Source organism: Mytilus galloprovincialis, chromosome 8, assembly GCF_965363235.1.
Source record: "Mytilus galloprovincialis chromosome 8, xbMytGall1.hap1.1, whole genome shotgun sequence".
In the NCBI taxonomy this organism is placed as follows: domain Eukaryota; kingdom Metazoa; phylum Mollusca; class Bivalvia; order Mytilida; family Mytilidae; genus Mytilus; species Mytilus galloprovincialis.
In genome coordinates, this window is record NC_134845.1 from 38,614,404 (window position 1) to 38,637,989 (window position 23,586).

General features: G+C 31.6%; 1 protein-coding gene across 1 annotated transcript; it reads right to left on the minus strand.

Annotated features, from left to right (window-relative positions):
* Positions 1–496: 496 nt before the first annotated feature.
* On the minus strand, positions 497–22,291 carry LOC143043025 (uncharacterized). The gene is made up of 7 exons (XM_076215522.1): positions 22,041–22,291; positions 21,191–21,382; positions 19,573–19,674; positions 12,368–12,451; positions 10,629–10,826; positions 7,830–7,946; positions 497–686 (listed from the first exon to the last, which is right to left on the minus strand). The coding sequence occupies exons 1-7, from the start codon at positions 22,289–22,291 to the stop codon at positions 497–499; spliced, it is 1,134 nt and encodes a 377-aa protein (XP_076071637.1).
* Positions 22,292–23,586: the final 1,295 nt, after the last annotated feature.

The following is a 23,586-nucleotide window of genomic DNA, read 5'->3' on the forward strand; positions in this document are numbered from 1 at the left end:
ATTTTGCTACACAGAAATTGAAAGTTCACAATGTGGAAGCTGAAATCATCTCTTTTGTCGTAAAGTTTTGTTTTCAACCGACCAGCATTCCAATTTCTTTATGTCAGTCAAGTTATGAGGCAGACTTAACTCTATCTGTTGTATCCAGTATATTTAGTTTGATGGGTTAGATGCGATCAACAAACTCACCGGATGTTGTATTATCTGTATAGCGGAAAGGAAAGTTAAAGGACATTGCTAACTTATTTTGTTTATTCCTAAGAAGTTACTGTATAAATTCAGCCCCATGGGAATGCCGATAGTTTGTTGGAACAAATTTTCTTCGGGATCATTTTACTGTGATTAACGCTTTGTGGTCATCACTTATGGTAATTTACAACTGCAGTGACCATTATATATCAATTGGAATCAACGAAACAGTTGTATGACGTATGGCATTCCTCATTGTTTTGAAATGTGTTAAGGGAGATTATCTTTAATATATTATTGTTTCATTTTACCTTTTCTGTAAATCGTTGAATTCTTTCTTGAGTGTTTCTTTTTCTTCAACTACTTTTTTGTTCAATATTTTTATATCATAAAATTGTTGTTCCAAAGTTCGATGTCCTTCTATCAATTCCTCATTTTTAAATGAAAGTTTTTCTATCTCCGAAATTTTACGCTGGATATCAGTTTTATAAATAGCCCTAAAAGATAAATATTAACTGAAATAGAATAATGCATAACAAAAAAATGAAATAGTCCATTACTTGCAGTGCAAATGGCAGTTTTTATACAATAAGCTTCTATTAAGTTCGGGACAAACAATGAAAGCCAAAATATAAAGAGAGCATTATGTCCTGCAGGATTGAATCAGAATCACACACTCCGTCTAAAATCAAAATTACCAAATGGACTCTAACCTTAGGTTGAGTGCAATTCTCAAATTGGAGATGTGGAACAAAGGATGTGCCTGAATTACAACTGTTGTTAAATCTCTTTAAAAAGTACATTCTCCAAAGAGATATAAAAAGAAGATGCGGCATATCGTAGTTTAGAACGTTTTGTAGCCTACTTTTGATTTTTGTATCCTTAATCCCAAATTTTATGACATTGTCTTTTCGATCACGTCCATTGTAGCTTTCTTAAACAAGAGGTTCCTAAATACAATAGGCTAGAATTCTAGTATTCGTATTGTCATCTGATAAAGTCATGGCGAATGTCAAGTGTACATTTTTCTCTGATTTTAAACATTCGAGTGTGAATGCGTCCTGGTTTTTACTACAATAAAATTACTATAAACTAAATTTGTTTTTTAGAAAATTAATCAAAATTAGTATCGGTATTGAGGTGGAAGTAAGCTGATTTGTTAAAAAGTGTTCTATAGTGTAACATAGATGCTATACAATAATGCAAGGTTATTCTGTTGGAGGAGAAATTTACAAAACCGAAAAACTACATGTGATACATATATTATATCCACAACCTGATAATTATTGTTTATATTAATCAATAAGATGCTAAAACGGCCAATTGTTTATTTTCAGACAACACCATTTTCATATATTTGATACAAATGTGACGTCTTTGATTCGTGTTAAAATATTATATACCGACCAACAAATTTGACCCCCCTGTTTTGTTTAGTAATATACATAGTTGGTATCCTTTTGAAATACGTATAACGAGATAGTCACCGTCGTACGCTCGGTAAAATGATTTCAATTTTATACATGTTATATTTTACAGTCGTTGTGTATTTATTCTTGAGAACTTTGTTGGTGTTTTACTTTGTTTGTTTGTTAATCGAAAATATTCTTTCAGCCAAATCAATTGTATTTTATAAAAGATGAGATTAACTTCCTTTTCATTTTTCTTTTTTATATACATTGAAATTTCCTTATTTGAGGACTTGTATCTTAAATTTGGCTTGGAGAAACATAACAATCGATCTATGAGAATTTGGTGAGTAGCTTTAAAGAGTCTCTAATTCCCTCGTATTAATATAATGTACAAGAGTGCAAACGCCTATAATCAACAACTAATAGTGTCACTAAGTTTGTCATTGTCATAACTTTAAGTCGTTCTTCTGTGTCAAAATCGTGAAGAAGTCCAGAACATAAACAATGATAAAGATCTAGATTCGGTAGAATCGTCGTGATCGTTAATCAAACTGAGCATGGGAATAGCAGTTTACAGCATAGAAAATACATTCTCGTATTCAATCAAAACTGTAACGATTCTGATTGTCCAACATCTTCACGACCCGTCTATATAAATATGCCTCTTGATAGGGAATTTTGTGAAATAAGGGCATTCAGTATAGTCAGTGTAACGTAACGACGGGAAATTTTCATAAATTTTTTGTGGAAATACAAACGACGAGAATGACATATTTTTCATGTAGGGGTGTATATGGGATTCCAAGTTTAGCTATGAATTCCGAGTTCTTTTTAAGGGACATTAAATGTTGAATGATTAGAATAACATCCATAAGCTGCATTTTCTAGAAAGGGTTCGGCACCCATGTACTCATTGTACGTAGTAGATTATAAATGTGATTCTGAATGCACGACTAACAGTTTGGATTCATTCGAAGTAAGTGTTCATCTTAGTTTATCGGCCTCTTTGTTTATTTATATGTTAACTGAGACCATCATTCAACTCACATTTTTGTAGTTGATAAGCTTGTAAAGTTGATGTTCCGAGCATATGGCTAACATAGTTTTATTCTTTGAGAGAAAAATAAAACATTCACTTTTATTGGTAATTGTTTCTTTGTCCTTTACTGGTCAATTTAGCAAAGCAAGATATCAAAAACAGCAAACTGCAAAGGAATTTCAAAACGGGAAGTATTTTAAACATAACAAACTCAAAAGCTCCAATACATCTTATGAATGTAAAACAACTGATCAGAAGTATTTCTGACCTGCCAATGAAAGTTTTGTGATGAAGGAAATAGACCCAACTTCCCCAACAAGTTGTTCTTAATACGTCTCTGGTATAAAGAACACTTTTTAGGCATATTTTTTACTATGGACAGAATTAAGATGACCTGGAAAACAGATCAGATCTGAGACCAATGGCTGAATAATAATTATATACATGTAATAAATAAAAAAACATGTGAATATATTTAAATCAATTTTAGGGATTCGGTGTTATTCTGTGGTTAACATTTTAAAATGTACTATAATATTGTTTATTTAAGTACTTCCCTGTCCCGACTGTTCTTGTATTTATGTGTACTGAATTCCTGTTATGTAATGTTGTGATTTTGTTATTTTCCTTTTTGTCATTTTAGCTGTAGTTTTAACATTGCCATTAAGCACGAGGTTTGCCACAAAACCAGGTTCACCTACCATTTTTTTCTTAAAATATCCCGTACCAATTCAGGAAAATAGCAGCTTGCAATTTGTTTTCTATAAGTTCAGAAAGACTTGCGAAAGTAAAGAATATATATATGTATAACTGGCATATGTTAATGTTGCGTACCTGATAGCATTGATATAACTTTCGATTTTTCTTGTGGTTAGTACTTCGCTTGTTGTGTAAATGATTAAAAACGTGTATAAAGCTTGACTGTTTACTATTCTGACTAAAGACGTTATATATACAAGGACGTAATAAACATGTGACATTTTAATACGTTACGTTAACAACAAGTAAGTGTCTCTGTATTGCGGTTAATTCGTAGCAATAACAAAAACAACTCTGTTCATTGTAATTTGTTTTTGAATTGTGCTGATATGCATAAAATCACTTAAATTCTGATCATCTCGTACTAGTTATTCAGTCCGTTCAAACATTTCTAAACTTTTTGACATATCAGCCCTGGACTGAAAACATAATCTCAATCATATATATGTTATTTGGGTTACTTTTCATAAATAAGGAAGTGATAGCAACATGGGTTCAAAAAAGTAAATTAAAACATCCCCGTATCATTTTACAGACACTATCAATATTTGTAGACATTTTTAAAATACTTGGGTCACAGATAATCATGTATATGTTCGACTTCCTGTTACGACTACACAACAACAACCCTTTCCCGTCCATTTTGACATAGTCGACTGCGATTTAGCACCTGTTTTACCTTCAACGATTAGTACGGCGAATGCTTCCAATAGAACAGAAATATCTTCCCACTCAGTGGATATAATTACTCTTCGATTTTATTCGACTTGTTCTAAGATTATCCCTATGCATCTTTTCGCAGGAAATTTCATCTTTCTTAAACATGTAGTTTTTAGCCAAAAGATTTTTTTCACGACGTAGAGCTAAAACTTTGCACATATTATTACGATTTTATAGATGTATCACCGTAATTAGTAAATGGAAATGCTTCCATAATTTAAAGTTATTGTTTCTATAGACATTCTGATGAAAATGTTGTTATTTCTTTTCAAAAAATCTGATCGACACTGCTATTAAAGTATTCCTCTTCACAATATGTGTATATAAAGACATTGGCAAAGATTCATTAAAACATTGATAAGACCACGCTTAATAATTGTCTTAACAAAAAATCGAGTGTTATTAGCTTATCAACTAGAGGCTCTTAAGAGGTCTATGTGCATATTAATCAAAGGAAACAGATGGATTCATGACAAAATTGTGTTTTGGTGATGGTAATGTGTTTGTAGATCATACATTACTGATCAGTTTTGCTACTTACAATTTTATCTATCTGTAATGAACTTGGCCATTTAGTTACAGAGGTAAACATTTTGTAAAAATGAAAATTGTTAAAAATTGACTATAAAGGGCAATAACTCCTTTAGGGGTCAACTGACCATTTTGGTCATGTTGACTTATTTGTAGATCTTTTTAATTTGCTGAACATTATCGCTGTTTACAGTTTATCTCTATCTATAATACTATTCAAGATAATAACCATTAACGGCTAAATTTCTATCAAAATTATCAATTGGGGGCGGGGGCAGCAACCCAACAACCAGCTGTCCAATTTATCTGAAATTTTTAGGGCAGATAGATATTTACTATATTAACTTGTTAACCCCTTGTAAGATTTGCTTTAAATGCTTTGGTTTCAGAGTTATAAGCCAAAATCTACATTTTACCCCCATGTTCTATTTTAGCCATGGCTGCCATCTTGGTTGGTTGGCTGGGTCACCGCACACATTTTTAACTAGATACCCAAATAATGATTGTAGCTAAGATTGATTAAATTTTGGTCAAAATTTCAGATAAGAAGATTTTCGTGAAAGATTACAAAATTTACGAAATATTGGTAAAAAATGACTATTAAGGGCAATAACTCCCTAAGGGGTCAACTGACCATTTTGATCATTTGACTTATTTGTAGATCTTACTTTGCTGAACATTATTGCTGTTTACAGTTTATCTCTATCTATAATAATTTTCAAGATAATAACAGAAAACGGACAAAATGTCCTTAAAATTACCAATTCAGGGGCAGCAAACCAAACAACGGGTTGTCCGATTCCTATAAAATTAGGGCAGATAGATCTTGACCTGATTAACAAATTTACTCCATGTCAGATTTGCTCTAAATGCTTTGGTTTCAGAGATATAATCCAAAATCTACATTAGTTTCAGAGGAGAAGATTTTTGTAAAAGTTAACAGACGACGACGACGACGACGGACGACGGACGCAAAGTGATGAGAAAAGCTCACTTGGCCCTTCGGGCCAGGTGAGCTAAAAATGAAAATAACGATTAAAGTACGGTGGTTTTTGTTCACAATGTTGTCTACTTCTTGTTTGTTTTGTGTAATTGGCATTACCAGCTTCTACGATGAATTTGATAACGAGTATGACTATTTAACCATTAATAACAAATTCTTATTGCCAAATATCATATTCGTTACGGAAAATCTATCTTAGAAAGGCTTGATAATTTAGTACTAAAAGATTTGTTCTGTATATTGTTTTAATGCATAATAACACTTTCAGATTAACTGTCTTGTTCCATCGCGCGTCTCGACTATTTAAAGCGATGCCATTACCATAGTCATTAGAGTCTGAGGTATCCAAACAAATCAAGATGTCACCGTCATTATTGTGCTTAATTATTTAAGAAATAATTCATGGGGGTTTAAATATATTGTGATTTTATCACGGGTTGGCCCTTTATGCCAAATATTTTAGGTGCTCTAGGTGGAGGCAAATATTTGCCGTTCCCATAAACGCACTATTGATTTGGCGTAAAAGAACGGAGCAAACTGAATTAGTGACATGCTTATGTGACAATATGATGGCTTAAAATATATATAAGATATATATTATTCTGTATATATACTTGTGTATTTTACTGTATATAGGAGACCGTCCGTTATGGACACTGGTCCAGACGGGCTTGAATAAACTACTATTCCAAATAACCATGTGTTGTGTTACACTTAAACTATTTATAATAAAGTATTTAGATAGTTTTGGATAAAAATTACATATATGTCTTTTATGTATAAAACAAATATGGCTGATCACACATTTTAGCATCGTTTGTTAACGTTTCCTTGTGGTTAAATTTAATCAACAATCAATTCTAATATATAAAATTGTAAATAAACTAATACCTAAGTACTTATCAATGCTAATTTTTAATGATGTGCAACACCACAACTTATGATCTGTCTGTTTAAAGACCAAATACAAATCTTTTGGAAAAAATCTTTCCATTATTCTTCAACCATGATATGGAGCTATTTACCACTCAAAATAAAAAAAAAATGTCGTAATGCGGAGTTATTCAAGAAATTTTGTTATAATCATTTTCTTGAAAATTCAAAGCAAGTCGAGTAATTCGGTTTTTTTTTTCTTTGAATGATTGAATTGTGTTTATACTATAGAAATGTATATTGTAATATATTTCTTAAATGATTTGCATATTATGAAATATGTTAATACGATTGGTGGAAATGACTTCCGGTAGTTGCTCTTGACGTTGGTTAATTTCGATAGACGACGTTGACCGAACTTCTTTTCGGAACCAATGTAAACAAGATGGCGGCGTTAATAACATCGACGTTAACAAAATTGATTTTCACCCAACATTAATCGTTAAATTAAATAATAAAAATATTTAAAAACATTCGTTTGAATGATAATAAGTTTTTGCAGTCTATATTTAATCAAATAACAAATTTCGTTGGGTACATATTTTTGCGTTAACCAAAAAATATATTCATGCGCAAGGTCTATCCAATGACATACAATTTACGTGTGATAGAGGTAATAAGTGTGGTAAAATATATTCCAATTTTAAAGAATTATAAGGATTAAACGCCTTTTTAAAGGAATTTATTGGTGTATAAACTGAACCAAGTCATTAACAAACATATCATAAAAGTCCTTCGAACATTTATGTGTTTGAGAGTGAATTGGTCGACTAGTTCTAATTAAGTTACCCTCTTCAAATAAAGAATTTATTATTATTTTCAGCATCATTATTATTATTATTATTATTATTATTTTCTTTTCCACAAGTGTGTATTTTCCCGGAAAATGCTTATATTCTCATGTCATCGTTTAATGACGTCGGGAAGCTCATTCATAAAAAAAAAATATGACGCGGGAGTACGATCCGAACAGCCTAAACAATATTTTCATATTTTACTACGGGTGTGAACTCAACGCGTTTGAAGGACGTCATGTTAGAATTCGCCTCAACACTTTGAGGTTGTCATTCATAAATAAAATGTCTTGGTAAAAAAAAAATTAAAACAGTGGTTTTTTTAAACTTAATATACGTTATTTCGGCCTAATTAGAAGTTGTTTTAGGTTATTTTCAGTAAGTGTACGCAACGTGGTTGTTATTAAATTTGGTGAAATGTTTTACATATTTTAAACAGTATAACTCACGTTTTCTGTTGCTGTTCATGAAATACTTTCATTTGCTCTGCAGTGTCGGATGTTATCGTTGTTGTCCATTCTGCCATATCTTTAATTTTATCAAAAAGTTCCTGCTGACTTTTTAACCTTTAATTATTAAAAGGCAACAGTAGTATACCGCTGTTCAAAAGTCATAAATCGATTGAGAGAAACAAAATCCGAGTTAAAATCAAAACCGAGGGAAACACATCAACTAAAACATGTATAAAAGGAAAACAACGAAACAACAGCAGAAATGGGGCAATTAAAAATGTAATTGTAATTAGCTTTAATCTATTACGAAAAAAGTAAAATCACAAAAATACTGAACTATGATTTTGAAAGTAATTTTAATGTGAAGTGTAATTGAGCATATTTTCAATTAAATCTTAATGTTCTAACAATAAAAAAAATCTTCGCCTCATGTTATTCCGCTCAAATAACTAATTGTTAAGTACAAATTTGTCCATTGATTAAAATGCTAAAGGCAATGCCTTTTAATACCATCATATTTGTGTGTGAAATTCTGTAAGATGGATATTACATTAACACTTTCTGCAAATTTTTAAGAACAAGAGTCAAAAATACACTATGGAGTCCAATATACATGTTCTTGACAATTTTGACTTAAAATAAAACAAGTCTGGAAAATTCTGTCAATACTTTAACGTAATACTTTGAATTTAAAGTTTCTTAAAATTTCACATGAGATACATCAAAAAACCTTTAAAATACAAAATTTAAAATAACATTTTTAGTAGAAACTTTAACAAAAACTCATAATAGTACAAAATATTTTAATCTGGATCTTTTAAATATTATATATAAACATTTATAAATTGTTATCCAATAAAAATAAGAAATCTAGTAGTGATTCAATAAAACAATGATATAAGAAATTTAAAATCTGTCTTTTCTGTAAGTTCATTCTATTCTAGCCTGTTTCTTTTTCATGTTTTTTTCCTAAATTATATTACTCTCACATGTCTTTGGATAAAAGTAATTGAAATGTAGTTAATTACATTTGAAAATTAATGTAATTGTGATGTAATTAATTACATTTAAAAATTATGTAATTGGAATGAAATTAATTACTTTGGCATGCAGTTGACCCCAGGTCTGAACAACGAAACACTCAAGTGCAACAATTGTATTTGACAGACGAGACGATTTTAATCAAGATACCAACTTCATCTGCATATGGAATACATTTCTCAACTTATTCGGGGTTCAAGAGCTTGCAGCTCCTACTAAGACTTTGGAAAACGTGACCAGTGTCTGAGCAGAAAATAGATGAAAGCAAAGGTATGTCAAAGAATGGTTGTCCTTTTTCTAAAAACAAAATTCATCGGAATATACCAAGACCATGTTAATAAATATTCAGAATCAACTTCACAAATAATACACGATTGTCTTGAAGTATAGATTGTAGGCACTGACGTTGTTTATCATCTTAATAATTTGCTGTTGTTTTCTTTTATTTGTCTTTATAAATATTAGTTAAGTCTATTTTGGTGATAGCAATTGGACGTGGCTCTGTACTTATACGTCCCGTCATTGTGTAATAATCCTATGTTAAAATGTTTGTATTCGTGTTTTCCATTTTTGCTGATGTAATTTGTATATATGCCTTTTGTGTCACTTTGTTACTTGGCGAGGCTCTGTACGTACTTATACATCCCCTCATTGTGTTATTGTGCTATGAAAAAAAATGTTATCGTCTTTCATTTTTGTAGATGTGCTATGGTTATATGCCTTCTTGTGCTCCTTTGTGACATACTTTTTTGTTTTTGTATGGATTAAGATAATAACACAATGTTTTACTGTTGTACCCTGTTTAGGACATTTTTACCTAGTGAGTCTGTTAGTTTTGTTCACACGTCGTTGTCAATATAATGGGAGTTTATGCGAATGTGATACAAGTGAGAGGTTTAGCTAGCTTTAAAACCAGGTTTAATCCACCATTTTCGACTTTAGAAAATGCCTGTCATAAATCAGAATTTGACAGTTGTTATCCATTCGTTTGATGTGTATGAGCTTTTATTTTGCCATTTGATTAGGGAATTTCCGTTTTGAATTTCCTCGGAGTTTAGTATTTTTTTATAATTTATTTTCAATGCGAGTTTTAACGAGAAACGTTGACATTGTATAAGTACTTAAAAAAACACAAAATGCAAATACATTTCAGGAACTAATGTCGAGGTATTACAAGTAAGCATTAAAGAAACTTTACAGATTTTTCAAATATGGAAATACTTGTTTTTCCTCCACGCTTGTAATTCTTATATTCTTTATGTTTTGTTTGTGTTTCGTACGGATAATTTTAAGTTGTAAATGTATATCGTGAAAAAGTTGTATATTGTTAATTGTGTGTGTTTCTCTCCATTTCCAATGTTATTATATCTCTGTACCAATTATGCATTGATTGTTGCAGAATAAAGATATATGGTAAATGTACATGAGAAGGGCGTGGATTTTGCATCTAATTTCTTTCACTTCAATGTATTTTCTTACTTTTCTAAAGTAGATGTTCTAATGTATAACATATTGAAAAACAATGTTAATACTATAGCATTCTAAAGGATCAGTATTTTATTTCTAGTTATTCATCATAGAAATTGTTTTACATTTTTACATTTAACTACATGTATTTTTTTTCATTTTCTCTTTTCAGTACATATAATTTTCACCTTTTGGTTGTTTTGTATATTGTCATACTGTCATAGCATATTTATCGTTTGAGTGCAAATTTATACTTTATATAACAAAGATTAATAGTTCTGAACTTACAGACTAGCTTTCATTTTTATGTAACCATCTATAACTGCCTCAATTGCTTTTGTGCATTTGTTCATAAACTCATTCTGTTTATATGGAAGCTTAAACTCTTTTAGATAGTCTTTGTTAGTCACCCGATCTATTTGTGTCAATATAATTGGTAAGGAATTCAGCATATCTAGCACTAATGTTTGTTCTTCTTGGTATACGCTAAAACATTAAAATGTTAACTAATTAACCATCAGTATCTCTAAATTATAAAAGCGACTAAATAGATATAACTGCATATTTTTTTTTGTTTTTCGTGTACACAATGGAAGAAAAAACAAAGAAAGGCAGCAGACATTGCTCATGTTGCTATTATGCAAATAATTCCGATGTTTAATAATATACAATCAGGACTAAATAATAGTGTTTTCGCTGAGCGTGTCGTGTGCTTAGTGCTGATCTGATGAGTGCGCAAAGCCTACTAAAATTGATTTTCATAATGATATTTTTTTAATTGAGCTGTTATGACACTCTCCAAGGTAAGGTGCGGATTGAGCGCTCATAAACAGGTTAATCTCTCACATGCTTTATGGCCATAACCCTATAAGAAGGAGCTGTTTATGCTTATTTATCATTTTGTCATGATGTTGCCTTTTATGACTTTTAATGCGATATGAGTTTTTCTCAATACTGAAGGCCGGAGTTGAATATTTTAATTTTATTTCACATTACTTGAAGCCTGAAATCTTTGATTAATTTTCTTAGTGCAGTGGGCGTTTCGTTAATATAAGACTCATTAGTGGCGCTCGAAATGAAACTTTTGAAAGGCCAAAAGCCAGAATTTCGTAAGCTTTCAACTGTTCAAAAGGATGTTATACTATGCCATAGTGACAGGTAAGCATGACATACTACTTATATTATTTAGCGTTAGCAGTCAAGTAGCCACTTCTTCATAGTAATACCTTTTTTGTATGTACATGTATCATCAAACTTTAGAGTTTGCTACCCTTTTTCCTTCCCCAAATAGTTCCTCATAATCTTTTTGTTTAAGACTCAACGATGCACACAAATAGAACTTAAATTACCATGTTGTGTATGTGTGCTAGATTCGTTTAGGTCTTCAATTGTTACCCCGTAAGTATCTCCCCAGTTCGGATGTCAACACTAAATAACATAAGAAGTCGGTCATGCTCTCCTGTCATTTTGGCATTTTTTGAAATTGTAATAAAACTATATATTTTACGAATTGCCCAAATGTTTGGACATAACACTGAAACTTTATGACGGTCTTCAGGATAATTTCGATCAATCCGGACAACCATCCGGTGTCATTGGAACACATTCTAGAAACTCTAGGGTAAATATCAATATCGTCATACACACATCGGATCTTGCGTGTATTGTAAGTATGAATTATAATTATTTATACACACGTACCATGCGCAAGTTTATCAGTAGTTTAAATTTGTATTGCTCCACATATTGACTGACAACAACCATCTGTCCTAATTTAGATTAAGTATTTAAACAGTTTTTTTCATTCCATTATGTCATTACACTTACAAACTTGGCAGCGTTGGATGTCCTTTGGTTTTGGTCATGGACGTATTTTTGGCCTAACTTACCATCGATGAAGATTTTACAAAAAATCGTTGTGTACAGTTATTAGATTATATGTATAAATTCGTAGTAAAATGCAAATCATCTCAGTTCAATTGCAGTAAACAGGATTTTGAGCAAGCCTTATTGATTATAAAACTTACGCCATTCCGTGTGACATTTCTTGGTTCTGTTCTCTCAACCTTTCATTTAAAATTTTAAGACTTGCGACTTCTTCTATCTCACTCCTGCATTTATTAACAAAATTTGTATCTATTACTTTTACTTTCACTTATATTGATAGCTGTTTGAAATATTTTTCTATGACATGGAGTATCCGCCATACTTATACATTTCTTAATTTATAAAATGCAATTACCTAATTTGTTAAAAGTAATTAATTAATTGGTAACATATATTTTTTTCCATCCTTTACATGAATTACTACATTTCTTGTTATGTGAAATGTAACATCTTCTTTTTTGGTAGATGAAATTCTACATTTCAAAATTTGTAAAATGATACTTTTTTATTTGTTTAATCAAACTCATAAGCAATAAAGTGTGTTGACTCAAAACGGCAGTGTGTAATGACAAAATGAATATTATGTCTAGCCATCCGACAAAGTTTCAACAAGATCCAACAGCCGGTCTACGAGGGCTGCATTCAAAAAGTGTTTCTATATGTTATCTCAAATGCAAAATAATCTTCTAAATCCAATGACTTATTTGAATGTGTAGAATCAAAACATCTGTGTGAAATGATCAAATTCATATCTATAATACTAAAATTACGAGGTCCAAATTGTCAGCCGTCATCACGTAAAAACGACGAATCAAAGAATTCAACTTTATATACAACTAATATAGTACAAAGGTGTAGATTAAAAATTACACCACTCCAGGCCCTTTTGTTTTCCACGTAATTAATATTGCCAACAATTAGGAAGTTCCGGGTCGAGTCCGATACCGATACCAATAGTATAATCACCTGTTACCTATTACCTTATCTGTACGTTCCGCATCTGACAGGCGCACCACCAAACGGTGTATTCAGGATTAATATGCTATATACACGGGTCATAATCACAGGGTTGACACTACTAAATTGTCAAATTGTTACCTATTGTAGTATTTTAATCCGTAAGACTTTCTAAGATAACAATACGAATACTAAATATCTGGACTAAAAATAAGTTTCAATTTATTAGCGGGCATGACGTAAAACAGCGAATCAAAGAATTCAACTTTATTTATAACTAATATAGGACAATGCTGTTGATTAAAAAATACTCCATTCCAGGACCTTTTGTTTTCCAAATAATTAATATTACCAATAATTGATAAGTTCTTCCAGTTCGACGGGTTCAAACAGAAAGAATTGAAAGCAGAGAAAATTGTGTATCTTATAATCAGCATGACTTTATCAGATGACAGTATTAATACTAAAATAAGGCTTGCGCATAGTTATATACTTTAATTCAGTCACGGACCCGCAATATCACGGGTGTATTCTAGTTGTGTATAACTATCCTACAATATGTTAGAAACATCAACTTGTCTGTCTCAGTGAAGTAGCTTCTACAGAGAAACCGAGATAGACATACACATTGATTTACTAATTCCCTCCATCAGATTGTTGCGGGGACAATTATTTTTGTTCCAAAGATTTTTGTTGACTAACATTTTTTTCACAGATTTTCAGCAAATAAGAGTATTACAGTATTGTGTCGTTTTTACACATTTTCTTACAAATCTAAGAAACTTATCCCCAAAATTCAGACTTGAAAAAGAATAATTCGCCCTCACTCATTCCATATTTATACTCATGAATTCACAAAACCACCTAACTCAAAGAAAATTCAAAACAGAAAGTCACTAGTCAAATGGAAAAATGAAAAGCTCAATCACATCAAAGGAACAACCATAATTATTTTCGTTTAATGTTACTTACTTAAATCAGGCCGTTAGCTTCATAGTTTTTCTTATTTTTCAGTTTGTTTACCCGGGCCCTTATAAACTTACTATTCGGTTTGACGTTTGCTCCTGTTGAAAGCATTACTTAACACAACTTCGTCGGAAACTTATCTTATTGACAACCATACTGCATTTTCTTATTTTCTATATTTGTGTATATTATGGGACAATTCATTTTTTTCTAAAATGTTCTAGGTATATTGTTTTTTTTCAAATCTAAGACTAAACATTATGGCAAATAATTGTACAAGATAGGAAAGCTTTTTGTGAAATGGTTTGAGAGTAGAGCTTTGCATTCACAAGCTGGTGCTTTGCAAATAAAATAAACTGTTATCACCGAGATATGTCTCGCTTTTTTGTAATTTGGATAATGCAAATGTTGAAATTTAAATAGTAACACTTTTTAACATGTAAGTTTTGCAAATATTCAAAGTCGATGAAACAATAACTGAAGGTATATGGCTAAACAATCTTCATGGAAATGAGATGTGCCAACGCATACTAAATACCATTGACTTATCATAAGTGGTTCCCTTTAAACAAACCTAAACACAAACTAATATATGTAAACTAAGCAAAATTTCAAAGTCAATAAACCATAACTGATTGGCAGGATCAAATAATCTCCATGTAATTGAGATGTGCCAATGCTAATACATCTGCATACCAAATATCATTGACCTACCACTAGTGGTTTACCATAATCTGACCTGATCACGAACTAATACATGAAAAGTAAGCAAAAGTTTCGAAGTCAATAGACCATGACTGAGGGGCGGTGTCAAATTATTTACATGGAAATGAGATATGCCAATGCTTATACAACTGCATACCAATTATCATAAACTTACTCCTAGGGATTTCTTATAAATTGACCTAATCACAAACTAATACATGAAAAAACAGCAAAATTTCAAAGTCAATGGACCATAACTGAGGGGCGGGGACAAATAATCTCCATGGTATTGAGATGTGCAAATACTAATACAACTGCATAACAAATATCTTTAACCTAACACTAGTGGTTCACCATAAACTAGAAATACTCACAAACTAATACATTGTTGACGCCATCGCCGGCCGCCGCCGACGCCGGAAACAGCATACCTATATCTCTCTTTTTGACTCCGTCAAGCGAGACAAAAACAAAACAGTTACATAACTTCCGAAAAAAAATTAGAAATAAATTACAGCATATTATCGCTAACAATAAATGATGACCAACCATAATTCAGTATAAGATGTATTTCTGTACAACGGTAACAGAGGAGTTGCGTTGTATGTAAAATAACAAAAATACCAATCTCCAAGGAAAATTCAAACCGGAAAGTTCTTTTACAAATGGCCAAATCAAAAAGCTCAAACATCAAACGAAAGACGAACAACTATCTTATTCTTGACTTAGTACAGTCATTAACTTCTGCAGAAAATAATTTATAAACCTGGTTTTATATCTACCTCAACCTCTCACTTGTATGACGGTTGCATAAAATTCAATTATAATGACAACAGTGTGTGAAAATAAATCGGTGAAAAAAATCTCTACCAAACGGTCACAGTCTTTTAACTTCCGTAAAAAATTATCAAACCAAAATGTCGGTGAAATATGGTCAGCTACATTCTATGACAAACAAGCATAAGAGGTTACTGTTAAGGTTCACATAATAATTGCATTCATAAGGTGTCATTGTCTCAACACTCCACGAAAGAGTCATAGTCTCATTTTTCCCGTTAAAAAGTTGTCATTTCACGGTCAATGGGCGGTGAGTAATTATGTTAATATACACATGACACACACTTATTCTACCATAAATAATTATATATAAGTGCTTGTGTTCAATGGTTTCAGAGGAGTTGCGTTCACAAGTTTTTATTGTCAAAATTAGTCCAATAAACTCCCATAAAAAAAATTAAATCAAAATGACAGTATAATATAGTCAAGACAACTTTTAAATGATAACTAACAATCAAACCCAGTATGAGAGCTTTAAGTTAACCTGTCTCAAAGGAGCTGCTTTAACATAGTTTTTTGTTACAATATTCAAAAAAGTCAAAATCCAATAACTTCCATCAAAAGTGTCTGATTTGTTCGATCAAAATGACGGTACAATATGGTAAACTATACATGATGATAAATAATGAGAGCGTTTCAAGGAGTTGTAATCATAATATTGAAATTCACTATAAAAACATTGTAGAGGTATAGTCAACTACATATAGCTCTACTAAACCGTATTAAATGTCATAAATCATCTGTAGTATCCTCTTTGTAATAAATGTGCCTCTACTTAAAACGAACAAAGGAATACTAAAAATACTAAAAATGAACAAACATATTTTGCTTCCATAAAAAAATATCCTGCCATTTGATGATATTCAATTTAGAGTTGTTTAATAAATGTTAGAAAGACAGGGATGTTTGAACGTAAAATTTAACTTTAACCTAGACCTCTATCATTATATTGAACAATTGGAGGTGCACAACATTTGTTGACTGCAAAAATGGTTTGTTCAATGAAGATCAATGAACGGTGCCAAATGACCAAATCGGATAAAACATTTTGACCATTTGAAACGTTGATTATTTGTTATCTGACTCAGCTGTGTTCCCTTTTTAACTCTGAAAATTTGAATTTGTGTCAATAAAAGAATATGGAGATGTGGTATGTGTGTAATGAACTATAAGCTAGAGATCAGTGGACTTTACGACATCGTATGGGCTTCGACGATGAGTAATTCCATACCGTAAATAAATCATAAAATATCCCGGGGAACCAAAATATAAAACAATTCAAAAGAATAAAAAGAACATTCACGAATTATATTAACAGGAGTGCACAAGCTGAAGTGTATCGCCTTCTATACTGACCATTGATTCTATGTTGAAAGTCCTAAATGTGATTCTTAACTACGCAAATTTAACATGATCCAAGAAAATGGGGTCATGTTCAGATAAACCAAACGAGAAATATATGTACACCTTACAATCATTCAATACACTAAATATAATGAACCTTTTGTTTAAATAGTTTTTCAAGAACCAGACTTAACCAGGAAAACTAAACATTGACTAATGAATTATAAAAATGAGTTCTAAGTCAGATGAACCATGCAATACATATATGTACACCTCACAATCAATAAATGCATCCAATATAGTTGACATATTGCTTACAGTATCTAAAAAACAAACTAAACCATAAAACCTAACATTGACCAATGAACCATGAAAATGAAGTCAAGGTCAGATGATACTTGCCAGGCATACATATATACACCTAATAACCTTCCATACAACAAATAAGGTTGATCGATTGCTTATTGTTTAAGAAAAACAGACCAAAACACAAACAAAATGATACTGATAATGAACCATGAAAATGGGATAAAGTTCTAATATAACTGTAAATACACCTGTGAGACGGAACGGTACATCATCAAATATATCAATACACCAATTATAGTTGGCCTATTGCATATAGTATAAGAAAAAAATACTTTTTTTTACCACTGAACCATGAAAATTTGATGACACCTCTCTTTTTGACATGTACACATTACAATCATTCCATATTCTAATATAGTATACCCGTTACTTGTAGTATCTGATCAATGAAATAAGGTTGAGTTTTTTTTTATTTTCAAGTAGTCACTGAACCATGAAAATGAGTTTAAGGACAATGGACATATGACAGACGCAGAACGTCACAACATAAGGCATCTACTAGTATGTATAAAAAGTAAGAAGAGTCCAGGTCTTTCACCTTCTAAAATATAAAGCTTTTAAGAAGTTAGTTAACGCCGCCGCCGCATCACTACCCCTATGTCGAGCTTCTGCGACAGAAGTCGCAGGATCGACAAAAACTAAACGGGGAAAAAACGTGGCAAACAGCGATCAAAATAGATTCATAAAGTCTGTCAAACATTTTTGCAATGATGATCATTTCCTCAATTTTGACGTTAGCCATTCATGTACAACGAACTAGAGACCATTTTCTATAGAATGCTGGTTTGAAACTTTATGTTTAATTACTGTTAAATATCAAACATGTACACGTCTCTAATTCAGTTTTAAATAGGGATGTCAAAAGATCTGAAATTTAATACTCGGATACTCGGTCATAATACTCGAGTACTCGCAAGTACTCGGATGAATCTTAAACGTCTATTGAAAAGTTTAAGTTAGATTTTAGGCGGGATGCAGTGCTTTTGTTATTACCTTTCATAAACATATTGACGAAAGACAAACGTACTACAAACATAGCTTGCTCTTCTGTTTTTTGTGTCGATGAAACAATAAATTAACGACTGCCGTTTTTACAAATAACCTATCATAATAGCAATTATTGTTTGTGTACGTGTTTATAAACCAAATTTCAATAAAATCAAAATATTTTATAAGCAAAAATCAAAAATATTTGCATTTTAAGTCCGACAAAGTAGACTATATATGTAGCATCTGTTCCTGAGGAGTTGGTATTTTTTATAACACGACTTGTCCATTAATTTGTTAACAACAATTATGATATATATATTGGACTTCACATTATTTGTGCTTTTTCGTGTTGCTCAGTATTACTTTTTCTGTGGTTTTTTTTTCACTATCGTTTGTCTGATTCTCTTTTTTTCTTTAGCCATGACGTTGTTAGTTTATTTTCAACTTTTGTGGTTGAATGTTGCTCTCATACTTTCGCATATCTCTAAATTGTAAATTAAACAATTATAGTTAAGCTTTAAAAAAAAGAGTAATTAAATTAATTTAAATATACATTTCATACCAATCAGAAGTCTTGATTAACAAACAAAGGTAAGTTTTTACGGCTTGTGATGAGTTAATTATAAATCCACGAAAGTGTTGATCCGTGTACAAACACCGTTAAAAATGTCTCTAATCAGTTGTGTAGGGTTCACCGCAGGTTTCTTTGATTTTGTGTTTGTTTAAAAATATGATCTGGTCAGCAATTTCAGACGAAAGACTGTTTAACTCTCTATTTTTTTGTTACAAGGAGTGAACATGAAAATATTCCCTCGAAAGGAAAGGACGTTGCTGGTACCACTATAACAGATAGTATCCTCAGGATAAACATATTTATGTTGTTAATTGATTTTATTGAGTATTACGAAGGGGAAATTTCAACAGAACTAAAATTGAGTGGAAATGTGAAGAGAACTATCTCAAGATGTATAAAAAGCAAACGAGTATCCGAGTACTAAAACTGTACTCGAGTACTCGGCCTTCCGAGCGAGTACCCGAGTACTCGAGCACTCGTTGCTATCCCTAGTTTTAAATAACTGCTGTCAAATGTCAACAAGAAATTCTGCATCTTTTCTTGTTTAAATGCTTATAACTATCTCGACATGTATTTAGGTGAGGTATAAAATTTCAGACTTGCCTGATTTTTCGTTCCGACTCTTGATGTCCAGCAATAAAGTTTTCTACTTCTTTCTCAAGGATGTTTATCTTGGGCTTGAAGTCCAAAGACTTTTGTGTTGGTCTGTGTAAATAAGATAAGATCAAAATTTGACAAAATCATAAGATCAATGTATTTGCACAAAAGTGAGAACATTTTTGACAAGAGCTATAACAATGAGTTTTGTATGAACTTGTAGGTGTTATCCGAACACTGTTTAGGAGTTAAGGAGACCTCAGTACTTGGTACAATAACAGTACAATATATTTAAGATTATAAATCTACCTTTAAGGGACAATATCTATCAGATACGCATTCGTTGATTTGATTCGTTTTTTTTATTTAATTCATAACATACTAAAACATATATTCAAATTATGAAAATTATAAAATAACAATTAACTATGCATAGACTCGATAATGTGTATCAGATTTTTCGTATGTATATTAGTCTAGACGTCATATTATTAACTTACGAGGTGACCTCCGAAAATTGCCAACGGTCATATACTCAGATATAAATATTCATTTAGATATACATGCAATTTGAGTTTTCTTTGTCTTTTTGATTTCATAAAATAGGTTAAAAATAATTCGTTATCACCTGTATAAGAATTCGTTTTTGTTGATCGAATAAGTCATTCAAATGGTTTAATCTTGTTTCGCTTTCAATGTTGACTTTTTGTTTCCTTAAAATAGTTTTAACACGCCTCGTTTATGCCTTTCCCATATCTAGCTAATGGGTTAAATTGAAGTTCACTTGTATATACATATTCAATGAGGTAAAATTATTCAATTGCAAGTGAATTATTCATCAAGGATACTTCCTATCTTATTTTGTTAACGAGGTTGAAACAACCTGGCTGTTTAAAGAGAATTATCACTCAACTATTTCAGTTTCGTGAATGATTGAAAAAAATAAATGTACTTCGTAACTAATGGCTCCTTAACCATGCAGATAGGTGTATTAATATAAATAGTCTTCTAGGGGCTATTAAAACTAGCATACAACACTATCTATACAGACCAATGTCAGGCGTTCGACAGTAACGCTCGAAGCCAGGTATTTGAAAGCATTCATGAAAGAGGAAAATCAAGAAAATCTGTTTTGAAATCTATGAAGTGTTGTTTATCTATTAGAGCACATGTAGATACCGTTGCTGGTGCACTTATATCTGTGGACAGCCTGTCTGGCATATTCAATACTTTTTTTTTAAACAGACGTTAAAACCAAAATCAGACAAAAATTTAGGCTTTTATGATGATGGAAGTTTTTAACGACCTTCACTGGCTATACAGCCCTTCCACGGCCGGTAGCTTTCTCGTTCGAAGTGTTTTACATTTGTCATTTCGGGTCCTTTTATAGCTGACTATTCGGTATGGGCTTTGCTCAATGTCGAAGGCTGAACTGTGCCCTATAGTTATTACTTTCTGTCATTTGGTCTATTGTGGAGAGTTGTCTCATTCTCACTTATACCATATCTTCTTATTTTTATATTCAAAAAAGGCATATTAAAAATACAAACAGACGTTAAAATAAATAAGAGGTTAAAAACAAAAACACACCTGATATGCCGAGTTATTTGTTTGACAATCTTACTTTTTTATTTCGTTACAACTTTGTTGCTTTCGGTTTCTTGCATTTCCAGGTATGTCAAAATCTCCTTGGACTTTTGATCTTTGGTCCGACATTGTTTCTGTTGGCGTTTCCTTCAGACTAACCTTTTCAGAAAATTGAACTGTAAGGTTGTCCATTGGCCCACTTGTTGAATCCTTCATTGGTGCGCAATTTCTACGGGGGAAAAAAATTATTGTTTTTATATATTTTTATTTTTGTATTACGAAAAAGCAAAGTTTGCAAAATTAAGAACCCTTACAATCAAATAACACTTGCAACAAATTTTTAAGTCAATTATGTAAAATGTCATTGAACAATAAAACCAAAAGAGTCTTAATTGGTTTAATGGACCGTCAAAATCGTATAAATAACTTATTTTTTTAAGATGGAACTGTAGCTTTAGTTGCTTTTAATACAGTTGTTATCATATGAAAATTTAGTACATGTGTATTGTTAAAATCACACCATCACCGATGCACAATACCATTGTATTTGCGTTCTTTTGTGTATATATTTGTCTATTCTACTAATCCAGATTGAACGAGGGAGTTTTAATATCTCAGTAAACTAGTTCTCAAACCCGTAAAAAGTGAGTGTGTCCGTCTCAGGCCAAGACCCTTGTTTGTGGATTTCTTTAGGTAGTATCTTAAAGATTTTCGGTCTCTTTTCTTTCAATGAGAACAGTCTGCAGGCAAAATTTTTAACTCAAAGCATAGTATATGGATTGTAATACAGGTAAGTGTGAGTACTGCATGCTTCGCAACATTCTTTGTACATAAATAAATCTTAAAGGTGTAAGGAGACGTATTAAATGTGTAAAAACAAAACTTACAATTCAAGATTTTTTAACACCATTTCCATGTCTTTTTTCTTTTCTTGTTCAAATCTTTCTGTTATCTTGTCAATACTCCCAATGCCCGTGAATTTTTTTTCACATGCATCTTTCAATTGAACGGCGACGGACCATTTGAACAAATATTTCATTGGGAAGGATGCATCTCCCAAGTTTACGAATTCATTTTTTGTCTTCTTTATCAGTTCACAAGTATTTTCGATTTCCTTTATACAGTTTATTTCTACCATTTCAATCTTTGCATTGAAAGGCTGAATAAAATCTCGTCTTATATCGGATACTAATGCTGTACCTTTCGTTTCGTCTCCCTGGATATTACGAATTATTAATTTGTATTCGTTTTGTATTTCACGACATTTGTGAAGATTTTGTAGATAAAAAACTTCTTTTTCTGTTAGCTCTGCCAACACATTTGGCAATTGTCCTCTAATATTGACAACTGCTTCCCATAAGTGAAGTTTAGTATGCGACTCGTGATTTCCAGTAACACAGTCACAACATGTCAGCTCACAACAATTAAAACAATATTTTTCTACTTGCTTTTGGTGAACATTACATATGTTGCATTTGGTATCGTTTAAGAATTTACACGAACCAATATGCGAACTGAAACATGTTCTACAACAATATAGCTTGCATTTTTCACAGTTATGAAACTCTTGATTTGATGATTTCCTATAACAAACTGTACAGGTTTTCGTCGGCATTTTCAGACTGAAACTATTTTACTTCCTCTTCAAATCGAAAGTAATTTTATAAACAACACAAATTGTTTTTCGTACTTTTGTGTTCCATAATTCAACAGCCAAATTAATTACTTGTCAAAATTACCTTGACTTTAAAAATAAAAGTATATCGTAAAGAAATCACTTAGTTTCTCAAAAAGTGCCACGTGTTACTGTATAGATCTTTAAAACAGTGTATTTATAATGAGATTTATAATCAATAAAGTGTATCTACCTCTAGAGTCAATCTAGTTTCGGATTTAAACAAACTTCAATCATAATAGTAGATTTATAAAAAGGAGATAATATCTCGGAGATAGGAGGGGGCACTTCAATCTTCTTTGGAAGGGTTAAGCAACGGAGACGTCAACATGATCAAGTACGTACCATTTCATATATTTTGTTTATCAAAAATATATATGTATATATATGACAATATATTTCACATTTTTCATCTTCCGGTTACATTCAATTGCATAGATAATTGTTTTGGGCCCGGCTTTTTATTACGTTCGATCGTGTTAAGGAGCAACGCGGTCGCAGATAATGATCACACTTTGTTTTTTAAATTAGGTACTTATGAAAAAAAATCTGGGAAAAAGGGGGGGGCTGGAAGTAGGGAAGTGGAAAATGTTAAAAAAAATATATATTAATTCAAAGTGGGGGGGCAATATGTTTTGAACATGGAAATGAGTAACTTAAAGTCACGAAACAAAATTGTAAGAACATTACAACAGTCAAATGGAAATATAGTTTTGCCACCTTGCATATATACGACATACATGACATATACAATTAAG

Excerpts from the sequence above, each read along its gene's own strand:
- LOC143043025 (XM_076215522.1), bottom strand. The coding sequence starts at position 22,291 with ATGGTAGAAATAAACTGTATAAAGGAAATCGAAAATACTTGTGAACTG. Across the intron at positions 21,383-22,040 it reads GTGTTAAAAAATCTTGAATT|AAATTGCGCACCAATGAAGG; the intron begins GTAAGTTTTGTT and ends TTTCCCCCGTAG. Across the intron at positions 12,452-19,572 it reads GAGTCGGAACGAAAAATCAG|GAGTGAGATAGAAGAAGTCG; the intron begins GCAAGTCTGAAA and ends TAATAAATGCAG.